Raw genomic sequence first — 19,323 nt, 5'->3', positions numbered from 1 at the left:
GGATGTAATTACCCTCAAATTAAATCTGAAAGTCTGCAGTTAAGGCACATCTTGTTTGTTTCACCTCAAAGCTCTTGTGGTGGTGAATAGAGGCCAAAATATAAAAATTCGTTCAATGTCCCAATATTTATGCACCAGACTGTGTGTATGTGTACATATGTGTGTGTGTGTGTGTGTATATATATATATATATATATATATATATATATATATATATATACACAAATTTGCAGAGTGCACGGCATATAAGTGGTTACAGCAAGAAGAGAAAATTATGACAGCACATCCTCTTTGCAAAGTTATCAAAAGACCTTTATATATATATTAAGACACTGATTTCCTGTTTGTTTAATTGATTTTTGTTTTAGGAAAGCCTTAACAAAACGATTTGCTTCAAAATGACTGCTGTCGTACTTCATCCTCCTCGCTACAGACTGTTGGAGGGTCAATTGTTTAGTAAAAGTAGTGGTGTTCCTACTTCCTCTCTGGGATGATGAACAACTCCCAGCAGCAGCAACAGCAGCAACAGCAGGCGGCGTAGCAATGCAGGATCCTCCGGAGGAATCCCGGATAGGAGAGTCAGTCATGCCAGTGACATGGCCTGCAGGACTACTTCCGATCCTGACTAAAGAGGAAATTGACAAGGAGGGAGTTGACGGTGTGGTTTGCAGGCGCTTGGATACAACAGGACAACGGGATTTTAGGTGTCCCTGGACTGCTTACGGTCTTCGCCAAAGTTTCTGAACTTGACAGTAACTTTTTATGAACGCGCTGCAGGTGCCGTATAAGGGAGGATGTTCCTAGGTGGTTAACGTCCCTACCCCTACTTATTTCACCTTTACATATGGCAAGACAGTTGTTGTCCAGATTTGGATAGAAATATTGCCAGACCAAAGAGGTGGAATGTTTGGTCATCTGCCCTGGCATGACCGTGATGGGCTTTTTCATCCCACGGACAACAACTGTCTCCCCCGGAGCCTGATTTAAACAAACCACATCACCAAGAGAATCCTTCTTGCCAATTTCCTCCTCAGCGCCAGCTACAACAGTATCCTCATCCTGTTGTACATCAACAGTGACATCTTCAATTTGCATATCAGCAAGTGGACTGTGGGTGCTCCTTTCAGCACTTGCAGGGGGCGTGCAAATGGTGGAAAGAGCCACCTCTTCCCGTCCAGTGCTGGGAAGGTCAGGCATCGCAACCACCACCACACTTGGACTCTCCTTGGGGATTTGTGATATCTTCTTAGAACGCACAGTTCTTCGCTGTGCTTTTGCCAGCTTAACTCGTTTGATTTTTTTTTAGCGGAGGAGGGCTTCCATCGTCATGTGAAGCTGAAGCACTAGTCATGAGCATAGGGAAAGACCTTAGCCGTTCCTTGCCACTCCGTGTCGTAAATGGCATATTGGCAAGTTTACGTTTCTCCTCAGATGATTTAAATGTTTTTTTAAAGGTCATTTTCCTGAACTTTGTCATTTGGGATTGTATGTGCCCTCTACTATGACATTGGGCATCGGCCTTGGCAGACTACGTTGATGGCATGTTATCATCTATGTCATGACTAGTGGCAGCAGCTTCAGCACTAGGAGGAAGTGGTTCTTGATCTTTCCCTATTTTATTTTTATCGGAGAAAGTTTGGTCCTCCATTTAGGTTATATTGATATATACGTGCGGCTAAGGCGCACACAAACACAGAAAATATTTTTTTATTTTTGTTGGAGACTAGTGCACTTTGTGGGTTACACCACCATTTAAGAAATGAGCCAACCGGCTCTTTACTTATGGGACACAGGCGCACACTTAGCGCTGCTCCTTTGTTGATGCACGTGCAGCTACAGTGCACTCAATTCACAAAGACATATATTTTTTTTGTGGAGTTACACCACCCTTTAACACACAGACGCACGCTTGAGGATGCACGTACAGTGCACACAATTCACAAACAAAGAAAATATTTTTTTATTTTGTTTGGAGTGCACTTTGGGAGTTACAGCACCCTTTAACGGTCAAGCCAGATGGCCCTTTACTTATGACACAGGCGCACGCTTGGCACTACTTTGTTGATGCACGTGCGGCTACTGCGCACACAATTCACATACACAGAAAAAATATTATTTTTTTTTGCACTTGGGGGGGAGAGCACCCCTGATGGACAGAGCACCCCCTGGACAACACTACAGCACCCCTCTAGGACTGGGACACTGCACAGGACTTTGGAGTGGACACAGCCCCTATGAACAACTGACTGCACAACACAGTCCAGCCAGCCCCTATGGACTTTGGAGGAGTGGACACAGCTCCTATGGACAACAGCAGCACAGCACAACACTACACTGCACTGCACTGCACTGCACTACACTACACTACACAGCCCAGCCAGCCCTAACTCCCACCCTCCCTCTTCACTGTCCACAGCCGAGTGAGAAAATGGCGCCGACGCGGGTACCTTATATAGAATCCAAAACCTGCGAGACCCGGAAGGCAGGATGATGACATTTTGCCTCGATTTCAGATCCGAGTCAGGCGGGAAAAGTCGAGCCTGACTCGGATCTGCCTCGGATCGGGGGGGCTCGGATTTCAGAAATCCGAACCCGCTCACCCCTAATTCGTACACACTTCTTCGCGACTAAACACTTTCTCCATACTGTGCACAAAGTCTTAATTAATCAGCAACAGACACACCCTCAGACCACAAAAACCGAATCACTGCACGCTGCTCTTCTTTCGTGCAAATCACAAGTGGGGCAGCCATTTTTTCCTGCACTGCAGTCACAAATGAACTGACGTAGCACATTCAAACCTGCACAGCAGGGTGGCACTGAAGACATCTTTAAGAAATACTCCAAGCCCAGAATTGTAAATCTTGGAGTATTTGTTAAAGGCGTCTTCAGTACTGCCTGTGTGGGTCTTTATCTTTGTATGCCATCCTGGTTCACATATGCAATCCAAAGGAGGGCCCTGACGCAATCTTGTAAATGGAGCAGAGGCACATTGGTTTCAAGAATCTGTATTCTTGGAAGGGATGAAGGTGGAACTCCACTGAAACAGCCATGTAGCCACTGATATATCTGTATACATGCATCAGGTACTGCTAAATTAATGCTGGTTGATAATGAAGATGGACACACTGAACACAAAAGGGAAAATAAATACATTTTCTTTTTTATACTTTGTTGGGACAGGTTAAACAATTCAGTATTACATGAGGTACTAGTAGAAGTAAAAATGTGTCCTGAGGAAAAAATTATATTTACAATAAGTGTAAATATAAAATCTATTTATAAAAGGCACAAAACACTTTTCAGCTAAAGAAAGGGATAATTTTAGTTCCTCCATATAAGCTGTCCCGAAAAGTGCGAAGAAAACAATTTTCACCTCCTTTTTCGTTGAACCTGCAGCCCTTATAACGCACACTGGGGGCTGTGCAGGCGCGCAATTTAGAACAATTAGAGAAGTTTTGATTCTCTCAGTTTTGGTTCAAAGCAATCCATTGAGCAAAACAAGAGAACAGTGACTTCCAGTACAAGACAATGCAGGAAAAGTACATGGTATATAAACATTGCTGCAACAGTGGTCATAACCCTCAAATATGTAGCAGGATGGCAGAAGTTATAGGTTAGGTGCCGAAGGTCATCGTAAGGGAAGGAAAAGCACATGGAGGGGAAGTGGGCCCTGCTCATGAGTTTACATTCGAAAGGGTAGGGGTAGACAGACCGGGGTGACACAGATGGGGTAGATAGTGAGCATGGAACAGTGTGTTAGGATGAGAGATGGAAGGCTTTGATGAAGAAGTGGGTCTTGAAAGCCCATTTGAAGTTTTGCAAAGAGGTGGAGAGTCTGACAGGGAGAGGTAGAGAATTGCAGAGGTATGGAGCAGCGCGTGCAAAATCTTGGAGGCAGTCATGGGAAGACGTAATCAGTTGGCAGGAGAGGCGGCATGCATTAAAGAACGAAGAGGGTGGATGGGAGGGTGAAGGGAAATAAGGTCAGAGATGTAAATGGGAGAGGAATGGGTGCAGGCTTTTTAGTGAGTGTAAGAAGCTTGAATTGGGTTCTGAAGGGGAGCCAGTGCAGGACTTTTAGGAGAGGGGAGGCAGATGTAGAACATTTGGAGGAAAATGAGCCGAGCAGCAGCATTGTGGACAGACTGGAGTGGAGAGAGGTGGGAGTCAGGGAGGCCAGATAGGAGGTGGTTACAGTAGTCTAATCTGGAGATGACCAGTGAGTGGATCAGGGTCTTCGTAGATCCAGGGTGAGAAAGGGTCTGATCCTGGAAATATTTTTGAGATGGAAATGGCAGGACTGTGAGAGGTACTTAATGCGAGGTTTGAAGGAGAGGGAGGAGTCAAGGATAACTCCAAGACAGCGCACTTGGGGGCTACAGGAGATGGTTATGCCATCAATATAGAATTAAATTGTGGGAAGTGAAGTTAGGTGGGAGGGTGGGAAGATTAACAGTTCAGACTTAGACATGTTACGTTTAAGAAAGCACTGGGATATCCAGGTAAAGATAGCAGAGAGATAGGTAGAGATATGAGTGAGGAGAGAGGGGGAGAGGTCAGGGGGTGGGGGGGGTAGATTTGAGTATCCTCAGCATAAAGATGATATTGGAGGCCAAAAGAGTTGATGAGCTGAAGGCCCCCAGGGAGGGATGGGCAAGGAAGGGCCCCAGGGAAGGGATGGGATTGGAAGGTAACAATGTATACCCTCAAGCATCTTCCTCATCTGCTTTTCTTTCTTGGCAATCTCTGTCAGGAAGAGCTTGGAGTTCAGATGTCCAATTTTAGGTGGAGGAAGACCTCCCCCAGTGCAGTTCTGAGTCCTGTTATGCCAAAAAAAAAAAAAAAAGCACGTCTGTTATTCAGCTTTTCCAGGCTACATGGTACATGAAAGTCATTTCTACATTCACTTCTCTACAGGTTCATAAATCAAAATGGCTCATCTGCTGCAAAGCCTCGGTGCCTAGCAGAGATCACCAAATTATAGCATAGATGACCGATGCAATGTGCTGCCCTGCATAGATTTAGAATATATGGCCAGCAATAGTATTATAAGCACTGATGGGTTCACCAGTTTCTCAGGGTTTTATTGTTGTTTAAGTGTAATTTTAACTTTCTATTTTGGGTTCCAATTTAGTCATTAGTTAATTGTAAATTGATAGGTTGCATCTTCATGAATATCCTGGGGAGAGGGGGTGGCATCCTCATATTTAAAACATGGACATTTAATACAATGATGGTAATGAAAATAATATTGTCATTGTACTGAGCAGATCAGAGAATAGCTTCATCGTTAAAGTCTCGTAATTCGTAACACAGACCTAGACAATACAATCTGCAATCCTCCTGCTTTTCCTTATTGTCTTTAATCCCCCTGGCTGAATAAACCATTCTACCCAGCAACAAAACGTGCACCATAAAACACTGCCTGATTACAATTTATAATCTCACCTGTCCATCAAAATTTTCACAGACTTTGTATTCTAGGAAAAAAACAAAAGCCAGTTAGTGATGTTATGGTGCATATAGTCCAACAACTGGCTTTCAAGCTGTATTTAAGTATGTCACAAGATGATGAAGCAATACAGTGCTATTCTCATTGACAGGCCCTAGGGGTCGGTTACCTTCTGATTGTTAGATTTCCCAACATTTTCAGATCTTAGGCCAATTTTATTCCATTCTAATAATGACTGAAAAATGGCCTCATGTTGCCAGATTCGTGAATATACCCCACTTATCCATCTTCGCCCAGTGCCATGCTCCCTGACGGTCATAGTATGAGAATTCAGGGGGGTGCAGTACCCATGGAGTAAAAGGTCAGAGATGGCGGGTAGGGAGCAACCCGTTACCCTTACTATTTTCATTCGACGCTGCCTGAGGAAGTGACAGTTCTGCAAGAGATCAGCCAGCAGTAGGGGGTGTTCATTCCCGCAGACTGCCCATCAGCTGCCTGGGAGAAGGGAGAGAGGAGACTGCAGGCCGCAGCCACAGCTGCCTGGGAGAAGAGAGGGGGGAGACTGTCGGCTGTAACTGCCTGGGAAAAGGAATTGTCTGGTGGAGGGGGGGGGTGGGGGGAGGGGAAGGTATGGCGCCAACCTGTGTGGGTGACCTGGCTGCAGGCGTGACTTGGCGATTGACTGTTCTCTGTGCCTGGAGAATGAGCAGTGAACTCAGTAGAAAACAAAGGGGCCGGCATGGCTGCCAGAGGATTAGCTTCCAGCAGCCGCCGATGGGCTTCAGATGCGACCATGTCAGGGAAAGCCCAGCTTGGCGTGGTTGCATCAGATGCGACTACGCCAGGCAAGTGGTTAAGTGCTGACACTACCTGTAACAGTGCTATAATGCTTGGCTCCCATTTATGGAGAGTAAGGGACTAGTGTTGCATAGCTGAAGTGTCACAATGATGTATTGATCTATAAAGTACTTTTCTCAGTGCCAGAGATACTCTTCTGTTTTCAATTCTATTCCCTTTAGGTTAAGTTTGGAAACCCATTAGTTCTCCTTAGCAGGGCCGGTGTTACCAGTAGGCAGCTGCCTAGGGCGCCGGCCACTAGGGGGCACCGCTGAGGCTCCCTACCACAAATGTAAAGGATATCTCTGAAAGAGACATCCTTCTTCTAGTTGACATTTGCTTGCGACAGCTGCGAGTCTTATTAGATGGAAACACTTCTCCCTGCTCTATGCTCCCTGGCCCTTACTAACATGTCTGCTGTACAGCCCCAGTGCAGCTTCCCCTGAGTACCAGCGGTATTCTCTCCTGCTCTTGCAGTGCCTCCAATTCCCTCCCAGCCAGGCAGGAGCTCCACCTCCTAGACAAGGAGCTGGCAACTGCTGCTAAGAGTGATGGGTCACAGAAGGAGGGCTCTGAGGTAAAGTGCCCTGGGCCACTATCCCCCAAGGACCTCCCTCTTAGTCATTATTTCAGCTAAATTGTCTTGTAGGCAGAAGATAGAGTAGAAGGATGTGGCTGTGTCCCAGCAGGGGGCGGGCTACCCAGCAGAGGATACAACACTGAGGAGTCTATTTACTAAGCAGTGTTAGGAGACAGAGTGAAAAGTGATAAGAATCTCACAGGCTGTGTTTGAAAAATGACAGTTGGGAGCTGATTGGCTGGTACCTTATCACTTTCTACTTTGTCTCCTAACACTGCTTAGTAAATAGACCCCTAACTCCTGCAATGTTTCATAGGAGATAGGAGGAATAGAGCTGTAAACAGTCCACTATCAGTGACAACTCCCAATCTGTAAGGTATGAAGGACATTAAATTATATTGGAATACCCCAGTCTGTGTCCGTTTAGATATGGGTCTGTGTAACTGTATGGGTGTATATATGTGTGTTTATGTGTGTCTGTATAACTGTATGCGTGTGTCTATTTAGATATGCGTCTGTGTAACTGTGTGTGTCTGTTTAGATATGTGTCTGTGTAACTGTATGTGTGTCTGTTTAGATATGCGACTGTGTCTGTGTAACTATGTGTGTGTCTGTTTAGATATGAGTCTGTGTAACTATGAGTCTGTGTAACTATGTGTGTGTCTGTTTAGATGTGTCTGTAACTGTATGTGTGTCTGTGTAGCTATGCGACCTTGTAACTATGTGTGTGTCTGTTTAGATATGTGTCTGTGTAACTATGTGTCTGTGTAACTATGTGTGTGTGTAACTATGTGTGTGTGTAACTATGTGTGTGTGTAACTATGTGTGTGTGTAACTATGTGTGTGTGTAACTATGTGTGTGTGTAACTATGTGTGTGTGTAACTATGTGTGTGTCTGTGTAGATATGAGTCTGTGTAAATATGTGTGTGTCTGTTTAGATATGTGTCTAACTATGTGTGTCTGTGTAACTGTGTCTATTTAGATATGAGTCTGTGCAACTGTGTGTGTGTCTGTGTGTGTCTATTTAGATATGTGTCTGTGTAACTGTATATGTGTGTCTGTTTAGATGTGTGTCTGTTTAGATATGAGTCTGTGTAACTGCATGTGTGTGTCTGTTTAGATTATATATATATATATATATATATACATACATACATATATACACACACACACACACATATACAGTTACACAGACACATATCCAAACAGACAGTTACAGACACATCTAAACAGACACAGTTACAGACACGTATATCTAAATAGACACAAAGATACAGTTACAGACACACATACAGAAATATATATATATATATATATATATACACATACACACACACACACACACACAGTTACAAAGACACATGTGTGTTTATGTGTGTCTGTGTAACTGTATCTGTGTGTCTATTTAGATGTGTCTAACTGTGTGTGTAACTGTATGTGTGTCTGTGTAACTATGTGTGTGTTTAGATATGCGACTGTGTGTCTGTGTCTGTTTAGATGTGTGTGTATGTTTAGATATGAGTCTGTGTAACTGTGTGTCTGTGTAACTGTATGTGTGTGTCTGTTTAGATGTGTCTGTGTAACTGTATATGTGTATATGTGTGTCTGTAACTATGTGTGTGTCTGTGTAGATATGCGTCTGTGTAACTATGTGTGTCTGTGTAACTGTATGTGTGTCTATTTAGATGTGTCTGTGTAACTGTATGTGTGTGTAACTGTCTGGGTAACTGTATGTGTGTCTATTTAGATGTGTGTCAGTGTAACTGTGTGTGTCTATGTAACTGTATGTGTGTCTAACTGTATGTGTCTGTTTAGATATGTGTCTGTGTAACTGTGTGTGTGTGTGTGTGTCTGTTTAGATATGTGTCTGTGTAACTGTATGTGTGTGTCTGTTTAGATATGAGTCTGTGTAACTGTGTGTCTGCTTAGATATGAGTCTGTGTAACTGTATGTGTGTGTCTGCTTAGATATGTCTGTAACTGTGTGTCTGTGTAACTGTATGTGTCTGTTTAGATATGTCTGTGTAACTGTGTGTCTGTGTAACTGTGTCTATTTAGATACAGTATGTCTTTGTAACTGTATGTGTGTATTTAGATGTGTCTGTAACTGTATGTGTGTGTCTGTTTAGATACGTGTCTGTGTAACTGTATGCGTGTGTCTGTTTAGATACGTGTCTGTGTAACTGTATGCGTGTGTCTGTTTAGATACATGTCTGTGTAACTGTATGCATGTGTCTGTTTAGATGCGTGTCTGTGTAACTGTATGTGTGTGTCTGTTTAGATATGTGTCTGTGTAACTGTGTCTGTCTATTTAGATATTGGTCTGTGTAACTGTGTGTCTGTGTAATTGTATGTGTGTCTGTGTAACTATCTGTGTAACTATGTCTGTGTGTCTATTTAGATATGTGTGTGTAACTATGTGTGTCTGTGTAGATATGAGTCTGTGTAACTGTATGTGTGTGTCTGTTTAGATATGTGTGTGTAACTGTATGTGTGAATATGTGTGTGTAACTGTGTGTCTGTTTAGATATGCGTCTGTAACTGTATGTGTGTCTGTGTGTGTGTAACTGTATGTGTCTCGTTTAGATATGTGTCTGTGTAACAGTGTGTCTGTGTAGATATGCGTCTGTGTAACTATGTGTGTCTGTGTAACTATGTGTGTCTGTGTAACTGTATGTGTGTCTGTGTAGATATGCATCTGTGTAACTGTTTGTGTGTCTGTGTAACTATGTCTCGTTTTGATATGTGTCTGTGTAACCGTATGTGTGTGTCTGTGTAGATATGCGTCTGTGTAACTGTGTGTCTGTGTAAAGCCGCATACACACTAGACGATTTTTCTGAACGATCTGGATGATAACAATATCGTTCAACGTTCTATATCGTTCATATCGTTCAGTGTGTATGCAGTGAACGACGCTCCTGCGGGTCATTAACAATGGCTTTTGTCGTCCGTACATGCAGGCCAATCTGACGATATCGTCAAGAATTGCCTGTTCAGAGATGTGGCAGGATGATTTTAAAAGATATCTTTCATTGTGTACATCAAATATTGTTTGTGCACTACAGAAAGTTAAGGGAAATCTTTCACCAATATCGGTCATACAGCACATTGGTGAGTTAACGCTCTGTATATATGTCAGGATTGGGTTATGCTCATACGACCTGAAGAAGCTCCAGTACTGGGAATTAGGGTTGGTAGATCTGTCTCTTTTTCTCATGGCTCATCTAACGCAGCCGCAAGTCTGACTTGTGAATGTGTACGACTGGGGGACTGGAGAGGGCGTGTATGTGGGGGGCTGGGTGGAGCAAGGGCGGTGTTACGTAGCTTTGCCTAGGGCGGTTAGAAACCATGCACCAGCCCTGTCCTTAGTTTGCAGAGATTGGGCACCTGTTGCCGCTGTTAATTTTTACTTACCAATTATACTTGATCTAACAAAACAACAGCACCATTCAGTGACCAAATTATCTAATAATATATTATAGGACCGCCCTTGTGTATCGGCGGTGTTACAAATGGACATCCATTTCTTGCAAATTCAGGGAGAAGATGAACATGTATCAAGTACAATCTGGAATCTAAAATAGTTGTCAGTGACCTGGCTGAGTAGAATAATACATTTAACGTCTGCTTTGGAAATTCATTTGTAAACATATATTATTTTTTTTTAACCTACCACCCCTCCAACTCATTACCCACTTCCAAGTAGGCTGCAGTAGAACGTCTGCCAGCCCAGCTCACATCTTGGTCATTAAGCAGCTTCAGACTACAAATGCAAGTACCTTAGAAAGTGCAAGCTTGAAAACTACTGGTACTGGAATTTTAAATGTTGGATGCCAGAACCTAAATGGTACCAACAGTTACAGAACCAATATAGTTCGGATGACAAGAATTTCCACAGATTACTTCAAACATTAAAATGAAGGTGAAAGAAAATATTTCTTCTAAATCATATATTTAATTGCTCTGATACATTGTTTAAACCTCACAAAAGTATCTGCTCAGATTTCATAAATGACACATTAAAACATGAAAGCAGTGGCGTTACTAGGGTATTTGGAGCCTAGAGCAAGAAAAAAAATGGAGCCCCCCAATGTGCGCACTTGCCGAAATAGTGGACATGGCCACGCCACAAGGGGCGTGGCCACTGAAAAATGGGGGCGTTTTGTCACTATGGAAACATTCCTTTACATATACACCTTAATGCGCCCAGTAGTAGTGCCCCTCTTGCAATGTCCAAAGTAAAAGTGCCCCCAGTAGTGCACTCTTATACAGTACCCCCAGTAGTGGTCCCCCTTATGCAGTGCCCCCCAGTAGTGCCACTTATACAGTGTCCCCAGCAATGGTTCTCCCTATACAGTACCACCCCGTAGTGCCCCCCCTATGCAGTGCCACTTATACAGTGCCCCCAGTAGTTCCCCCTACATACAGTATATCACAAAGACACACACAAAACAAAAACACAATACTTACCTGAAGACCCCACTCCTGCACCCTCCGCTCCTATGGGAGACACGTCATGACGTCTCTCTCTTCACCCACTGCAGGAGCCGGAAGGCGGAGCCCATGTGTGAGCTCTAGCCCTGCTCCGGCCGTAGGTGCAGCAGCCAATGATAGTCTGTCTGACTCTCACTGGTTGCATAAACAAACACACAGCCGCCAGGTAGTAAATGTGTACTACCCGCCACCGGTGTGTTTGGTTACTGTGTAGTGTGTGTAGACCACGAACCTGAACCGTGGCCAGCGCCGCAGGTCTTTCGACTTCCAGGGCACGAGCCCCGGCAGACCTCCCTAGTTACGCCACTGCATGAAAGCTACTAATTAAATGAATCCACCATACTCTCCTTTCACTCCTCTCCTGCAGTCAAAGTTTGAGTGACAGTTTTGCAGACTTGCTGTGCAGAACAAAGTCCTCTGCTATGAAGCACCCCATTGTTTTCAGATCTATAGCTAGATCTACATACATATATTCATTGATCGCTAGGTAGATAAATACCATTGAGAGTTAGCATTCCTTTAAGGATATTGGTGACATGTATAACAGTGGGACCATGTTTACATGCAGGATTTTCTCACTGGCCATTGGAGAAATATGGGAATGTCCACCCAAGGCCACAAACCCAGTTCTTGACTGCTTTTTTGGTACACATACCTCTTGACATTATTATTAATTCTAAAAAATTCATAAACATGTGAAATTGAAGTGGGACAAGCACGTGACCTACCTTCATGAAGTTAATGTCCTCTGTTTTGTCAAACATGACCTGCACAGAGCTCAGTAGTTTTTTGGCCTCCTGCATACGTTCGGTCAGCTGCTGGACCTGGGCTGCATTCTCATTGCAGAATTTGGCCTGAGCCTTATCTAAAATGTCCATGGTTTTCCTCATATCTTCATCCAGAATCTGGTGCAGTCTCTCGTACTGCTGCCGAACCTCATCCTTCAGCTGATTCACCTTTTCCTGAGGAAGAGAACACAACATGGAACCGATGTAATGATAGGACGACCACCAACTTAAAAGTGCACCACCAGCAGTCAACTTTCATTTATTACAAGCCCTTTTCAAAACATTGCTTTATTCCTCTGGTTTCCAGAGTTCCTCACCAAAGCCTCTATGCCAACTATTCAGAGAGGTTTATTTTTGTTTTTTTGCCAAAATGTCTTTGTGGCTACAACCTTAGTGAAAATCACAGAAGAAAGTTGGGGAAAAAAAAGCATTTAGCAATTATTAAGAGAGTATGTAAAGACAAATACATTAAAGTAGCTTGAAGGTGGTATGCCCATGTGTGTTATTGCCTAATTAGACTGCGCACTCACACCCATCTACAACTTCAGGAGTTTATTTAATAAACTGATGCAATTCAGCGCGATGTGGAATAGCTCCGGGAAGGAATTCCCAGAGCTATTCAATTGACCGCGCTGTTTAGTCCAACTACAAGATGCCTTCTCGCACCCTCCTGAGGTGCGAGCAGAAATCCAACTTAAGTGGCGGCCATGATGCAGTTTTCCGCCTTAGCGCGGTGCTCTAACAGCCTTGCGGATGGCACTTTAGTTGGAGAATGCCATTTAGCGCGACTAAATACCCATTTTTTACATCCGGTTATGAGAGCCCTTGAATTCCAGTTGGTTGTGATGGTTAGAGCAAGCCCACTCGTTAAACAACTTGAAATGAAACCCATCATTTTTGGATAATGGTTTGAATAAGGTTAGAACCATAATTTACATGAAAAGGGGTCATTAGCCGTACAAAACAATTTTTAGAAAAAGCTTAAATACAGCAACAGAATAAGTCAGAGCTATTAAAAGTAATATATCAGAATATATAACCACTACAATGTATACCAAGTAGTAAGGTGGCACAAATTGATCAATTCTGTTCACCTTCTAGAATTTTCCTCATGGCACACAATGTAGTCTTCACACCAGATGTGACTCCAAATGACATTAGGTTATGGTGGTTGAGGTGTACAAAGAAAACAGTGGTCATCTAAATTAAATGCTCTAGGGGAGATGCATCAAACACAGTCTTCTTGGACTCGCTTGTTACATCCTGTGCATGCACTGGCTAGTGACTTATGGAGCATACACACGGTCAGATTTGTCAGATGAACGATTGAACGATTAAACGATTTGAACGATTTTACCAAAGTTCTGAACGATTTGAACGATTGAACGATTTTTGACTGCATTAAAATGAATGGAATCGTCCAAGTCTGACTGCAAACACATCAGATGTCAGAAATCGTTATCTGACCATCGGGAACGCGCATCGTTGATCGTCCATCGTTCAGGCATGTCAGATATGAACGATTTTCCTTCAGATATGAACGACTGAACGATTTTTAAATCGTTATCGTTCATATCTGAAGGAAAAATCTGACCGTGTGTATGCACCATTAGATGTACTACAGCAGCAGCAGGATCCTCTGCCTTTTTATGAAACAGTTACCTATAGCGCTGCAGAGAACAATGGGACGTAGAAAAGCTAATAACCAAATCTGCAGAGAGGGAAGGACCCAGCCAACACATCACTTTCCGTGTCCCTGGCCTATCTCCACCACTCAAGTATAGGGGCTTCCAGTAACAGATATGCCTGCTCCAAATCACCTCATTGAATTAGAGACAGTTCAAATTAATTGCTTTTCCACAATTCACATCTATCTAAATAGCAGATTTGCCGACACTCCATTTCTGCTCCAGAGACAACGGTCTGCAGCTCAAACCACTATCAATTATAGATGATAATGACGGAGGATCAAAGCAATAGAAATACTTAAATAAAAGCTGTAATGAGGGATAATAATTGGAGGATACTTCTTTTATTTCATGCACTTTTGTGTGGGTATCTTTTCGCAGTGGCAGAAGCACATCAATGAGACACGCAGACTGTTCTGCCATCAGAAGTAGCAGCTGAAGATTGCAATACACTGCGACATTTTATTACATTCATTCACCAGGGACTGAATAAAATAAAGCAAACATAGCTGCATCATGAGACCGTCTCAATCTCAAGGTTCTTTTTAACATCATATTCAGTAATGGTCCCGTTCTATAGGACTTAGGCATTAGGAAAGCCAAACCGTTAAATTAAAAATGTGTGTTTAGAGACGTATTGAATTTACATCACACTTGCTAACCCGCCCGCAATGGCTCCCGAAAATCGTGTGGCGCTAACGGTGGCCAGCAGGGGAGGGCACGTCTCCCAGTCCAGCCACTGCCCCTTCCCACCCCGCTTCCTGGCAAAAGACTCAATTTGCGCTGTATAAATGCGATCAAGATGCCACGGCCCCGCCCATCTATGACACCGCTACACCCATTCTGTACTGACCTGGCTGCACCCTCCCTCAGCTGAAAAGTCAGCAAGTATGAATTCCATTGGTTTCGAATGCTAAAAGTAGTCTGCAATCCTCCATCCAGCAAATGTTTATTTTATCCACTGAATGATTCATTTCCACCTATCTCCAGAAGAAAATATGGAGAACAATTCCTTCTAAAACTATTTTTTCAATTTGTAATGCTGGTCTATACACTGTGAGATCAAACTCACCACTTGACAAACAGGCCAATTATCTGACATACGCTGACAGATAATTGTTCTGTCTCATCTGATGGCGAGTATAGCCGAGCAGAAATTATCGCATCTGTCAGGCATGCTAGACGATATATCATACCCAATAGACCGATAACGGGTGCTCGGCTACGGTCATACACTGTTATTATCACCTGATTAGTCGATAATTGGCTGATAATACAGAGCATGGCCACCAGAAGACATTATAAATCCAGGGAATATTAAAAAAACAAAAAGAAGGGACTGGTCTTGGGAGTGGGGGTCTGTGTACAGATGTATTTGGGCATCCCCCTCCCCTCAACAAAAAGTAGCACTGGCACATGTGCAGAAAATCAGAGACTGACACTAAGCAGAAGACATATTTCCGGCATTCTCATATTGCTGATGATTATATATTTCCAAAGAAACAGCCAGAATGAAGGCCCGTGCACTCAGCATGATGGCCAGGCAAGTAAATGCAATGGGTGCACGGTGTGCAGAGCCGGCTGACCATGATCCAGGTGCCCATATGCATCGCACACCATGCACCAAGTCTAGATACGCCACTGACTGGTCTGCAGAGCCTAAGAACAGAGAAGGAGGAAAGTGACACTATAATACATTCTGCAAGTGTGTAAAAATTAAAGTTACTAGCCTTTCTAAGAAATAGCAGACCATGAGGGCGATTAAATGGTAAGCAGTGTCGGATGCCCGATGGAGCAATTCAATTGTTGCTCTGTTTGGGGCGTGAATGGCCGCCGGCACCAGCATTTCTGCTCGTCCCCTACAGAGGAGGCAAGCAGAAATGTTCAATAAGTCCTGGTTTTTGGTGCCCAAACTGCTGTTTGGGCACCCTAACCAGGACTTTCAATGGGTTTAGCCATTATACTCAGCTAAATCCAGTCTAAATAATCGCGACAAGTGTGATAAATAATGGGCGCCCAACATCGCAACATTGGGCACCCATTAATTGGAATGCCTTAAAATCCAATTGAATCGCTCCCCAAGAATCTGATCAAACGATCTACAAAAGGAAAAAGAGGGTAATTCAATTCCCAGCACGCCAACGTAGCTCCCAGGATGAGTGCCCGGAGCTATTCAATTGGCCACGCTGTAAAATTGCGACTAGGTAATTTCTGCTTGCACACTCCTGAGGTGCGAGCACACATCCGACCTAACTAGTGCCTCTGGGCAGCATCGCAACCGGTAACAGCACAGCAAATGGCACGCAAGTTGGAAAATACAGTTTAGCGCCACTAAATCCAGGGCATTAGTCATGGTAAACTGAGTCTTCTGACTTAAGTGCAGGGCACGATGCAGGCAATTGAATAGTTCCGGGGACCTATCCCGGGAGCTACACCGCCATGCTGGGAATTGATCTGCCCCCTAAATAGAGTAAATGAAGCATCTCCTTATAATCAGGTGTGTTTTATTTAATCAGCAGCATAACCAGTTTTATTTCACACATCCTTAAATATGTTGCCCGTCTGTAGTGCTGGCAGCCACTTGGGAGACTCAATGCACATATAGATGTGTACACATACATCTATCCGCCGTGCGCTACAATTCGCGTTACACAACACGTGAGCGCTGTGTGACTCTGTAGCGCTGAGCGTCTTATCGTATTCGCACAGCGATGTGAATAGGACGCACCAGCAGCTTCTGCTGATTAAAATATGTGGTATGCCTATATTCTATGTGCAGCTGCAGGTGTATCTGCATGCGAAATGCTACGTTACAGTATGGCGACTTCCACATATGTGAATGCAGCCTATCAAATCGCCAAGAACCAATGAATTTGTGCGAGACCCATTTTGTGAGTAGACAATATTACATGAGAATGCAGCAAATGACTTCACTCAGAGACGTCACTGGGGGACTGCACTTACTTCCACTAGTCTCTTATCAGACTCCAGTTTGTACAGCTGGTCTTCAATGTCCTGCTCACGCTCCTCCAGGCGGTCTTGCTGCTTCATGAGCATCTTCTACAAATCCCAAAGGAAAAAAAAAAGAAGATGTATTAATATAAGTGAGAACCCATTTGTCAGACTTATCATTCACACCGTGTCAGAAGTGCAAAAAAAAAAAAAAACATTGTTAACCTACAAAACCAGATCTTTGCCTTATCACAAAAATAGTGCATGGACTTTAAATGAAGTCACACTTGATAAAATGGTTGTAACTTACATGAAACCACCAGTATATGCCCAACCGCATGAGACAGAGCATACATGATGGGGTCCAGAGAAGCCGTTAAACCACAAGCTGAATAGCAATTAGCTGTCCCCATTATGAAAAAGGTGAGATAAGGGGGTGTGAAACACATTATACGGTAGCTACTCAACTCAACACAAGTTATCCTCAAAACCAGAAAGAGTCGGCCCAACTGTATACCCTACCAATACGATATAGTTACTAACACTAGAACCACATGGAAAACTCCAACTGACCTTTTAAAGCCTACGCTTTATCAAAAAGTCTGTCTAAAAGAAGTGACTTTTATGAGGTGATAATCTGTGTACAAATAAAAGCAAAAGTAGTTTTCACAGCAACATTTTATTACTACTATTTATGCAAAAACTTATCCACTGTGTGCAATTCTCCAATCATGACCCCATTGCGCTTTGGAAGCCCAGGCTTCCAGTACGGCTTAGGAACGACCGCGTCAACAATCCATCACAAAAGCACAGCCCCATCACTTTGTTCAGAGGACAGTGGGGCTCTCTCTAATACAAGTGTTAAATTTTTTATGCCTTAAAGACATTGGTTTAAGTGCTCATATGTCTGCCTTGTACCATATAAAGCACCAACTGGTGCAAGTGGTACTCCAATTGAAAGCTATGGTCAACGTCAATCGCAAACGCGCAAACATCAGATTGTTTTCTAGGAATGCTCTGCGACCATCCACTAAAAAGTGTAAGTGCTTCCCTAAACGCCGTCTCAGACCAGTCAAGTTCACTCTTTGCTACGCTTAATTTAGAAACAGACTCATTACTTTGGATTGCCCAAATCTGATTTAAAGAAGTATTTTCAAGGTAATTTGATGGCTTAACATAGTAAGCCTAAAAGATTATTCATCAGAGATACTCACAGTATCATGACTGTACAGTAGTCAATTATTTTTGTATGCCATTACCAGACAATACATGTGAAGTACTGTTTTACGCATCAAAACAAAAAATATACAAAGCTTTCATCATCCTCTGAAATGTAATATTTCATTAAGAAATCTTTTCAAGGGTTACTTATGATCCTAAACCTAAGTACACACTTACCTGACCCAGCGGCCAACCGAACATTGTGCCGACCCTGTGGCCAATTTGGTAAGATACATACACTTACCAATCGGCCGCACAATATGTACAGCCAGACATTACAACTGGGCAGGCATTTAAAACTTACCCGCCCAGTTGGGATGTCAGTGTCGGCAGTCCCTGCAGCCAGTGAACGGACAATTGGCTGGTCGCCTGTACACACATGATGCACAGATATAACTGTATGATATCGGCATTAGCTGTGCTGCAAGGTCGACCGGATATATCTGATGCGCTACGCAGGACCGGTGCAAGGCTTCTCGGCACCCTAGGCAAAACCGTCTGTCTGCTGTCCCCTACCAATACCCATTTCCCAACTCCTCAGGGAGGCGGAGTCTTAGAAGTTCCACAGTGGAAGAAATATGGAGTCGACTTTAAGAAATAATTGCAGTTTGCAATTTATAACTGAAACTATTGCTGATAAAGTTGGTGCCCCAAACCAAACAAAGCATATTTACACGTACATAGCACTATGCAATACTACGCTACATACATCAGTCACAAAACTGAGCATTATACACTCTACACAGCACTGTGCAATACTACGTTACATACATCAGTCACAACACTGAGCAGGGCCACCATCAGGGGGGGACTGCCGGGCCTGTAGTCCCGGGCCCGGAGAGAGAGGGGTCTGGATGTCGGAATTAATGTATTGGTCATTATTATATGGGAAGCCAGGGAGAAGACCTAGCGTTGCGAAGGCAGCATTCCAAATAAGTTGCCAGCCGCGAGCCAATTAAAGCTCCTGATTGGCTGCGGTCAGTGCCATATTTGAAGTGCCACAGACACTGACGCTTTCTAGCTGGCTGCCAATGCATAACTGCACTCCTGCAACCCGGGCCCCCGCTCTCTCCGGACCAGCTGAAGTAAGTAAATAGATAAGCACATAAGTCCTCCTGATGCAGTAGCCTTTCACTGCTCGTCCGCCCCCCCCAAGTCCAGACAGCCTCCCTCCCCCCCCCCCCCAATATGGTTCAGCATTCTCTGTCCAATGCTCTCCCCCAGGGGGGCCCTGCCTATTTTATTAGTACCGGGCCCCACAATTTCTGGTGGCAGCCCTGACACTAAGCAATATACACTCTACACAG

The 19,323-nt window shown here is 43.7% G+C and overlaps 1 protein-coding gene across 6 annotated transcripts in view; it reads right to left on the bottom strand.

Moving 5' to 3' along the window:
* Window positions 1-19,323, bottom strand: part of TRIM8 (tripartite motif containing 8) — an 82,710-nt gene that overhangs the window by 3,249 nt on the left and 60,138 nt on the right. For all 6 annotated transcript variants that reach the window (XM_088448704.1, XM_088448703.1, XM_088448705.1 and 3 more), the window contains 4 exons: window positions 16,808-16,903; window positions 12,096-12,329; window positions 5,452-5,483; window positions 4,708-4,823 (listed from right to left, as the gene is read on the bottom strand). In XM_088448704.1, the coding sequence (XP_088304830.1) occupies window positions 4,708-4,823; window positions 5,452-5,483; window positions 12,096-12,329; window positions 16,808-16,903 (478 nt within the window). The remainder of the gene's footprint in view (window positions 1-4,707; window positions 4,824-5,451; window positions 5,484-12,095; window positions 12,330-16,807; window positions 16,904-19,323) is intronic.

Source organism: Taudactylus pleione, unplaced genomic scaffold (genome assembly GCF_031769625.1).
Source record: "Taudactylus pleione unplaced genomic scaffold, aTauple2 ptg000464l, whole genome shotgun sequence".
Taxonomy (NCBI): Eukaryota; Metazoa; Chordata; class Amphibia; order Anura; family Myobatrachidae; genus Taudactylus; species Taudactylus pleione.
This window is presented reverse-complemented; position numbering and strand designations above follow the sequence as displayed.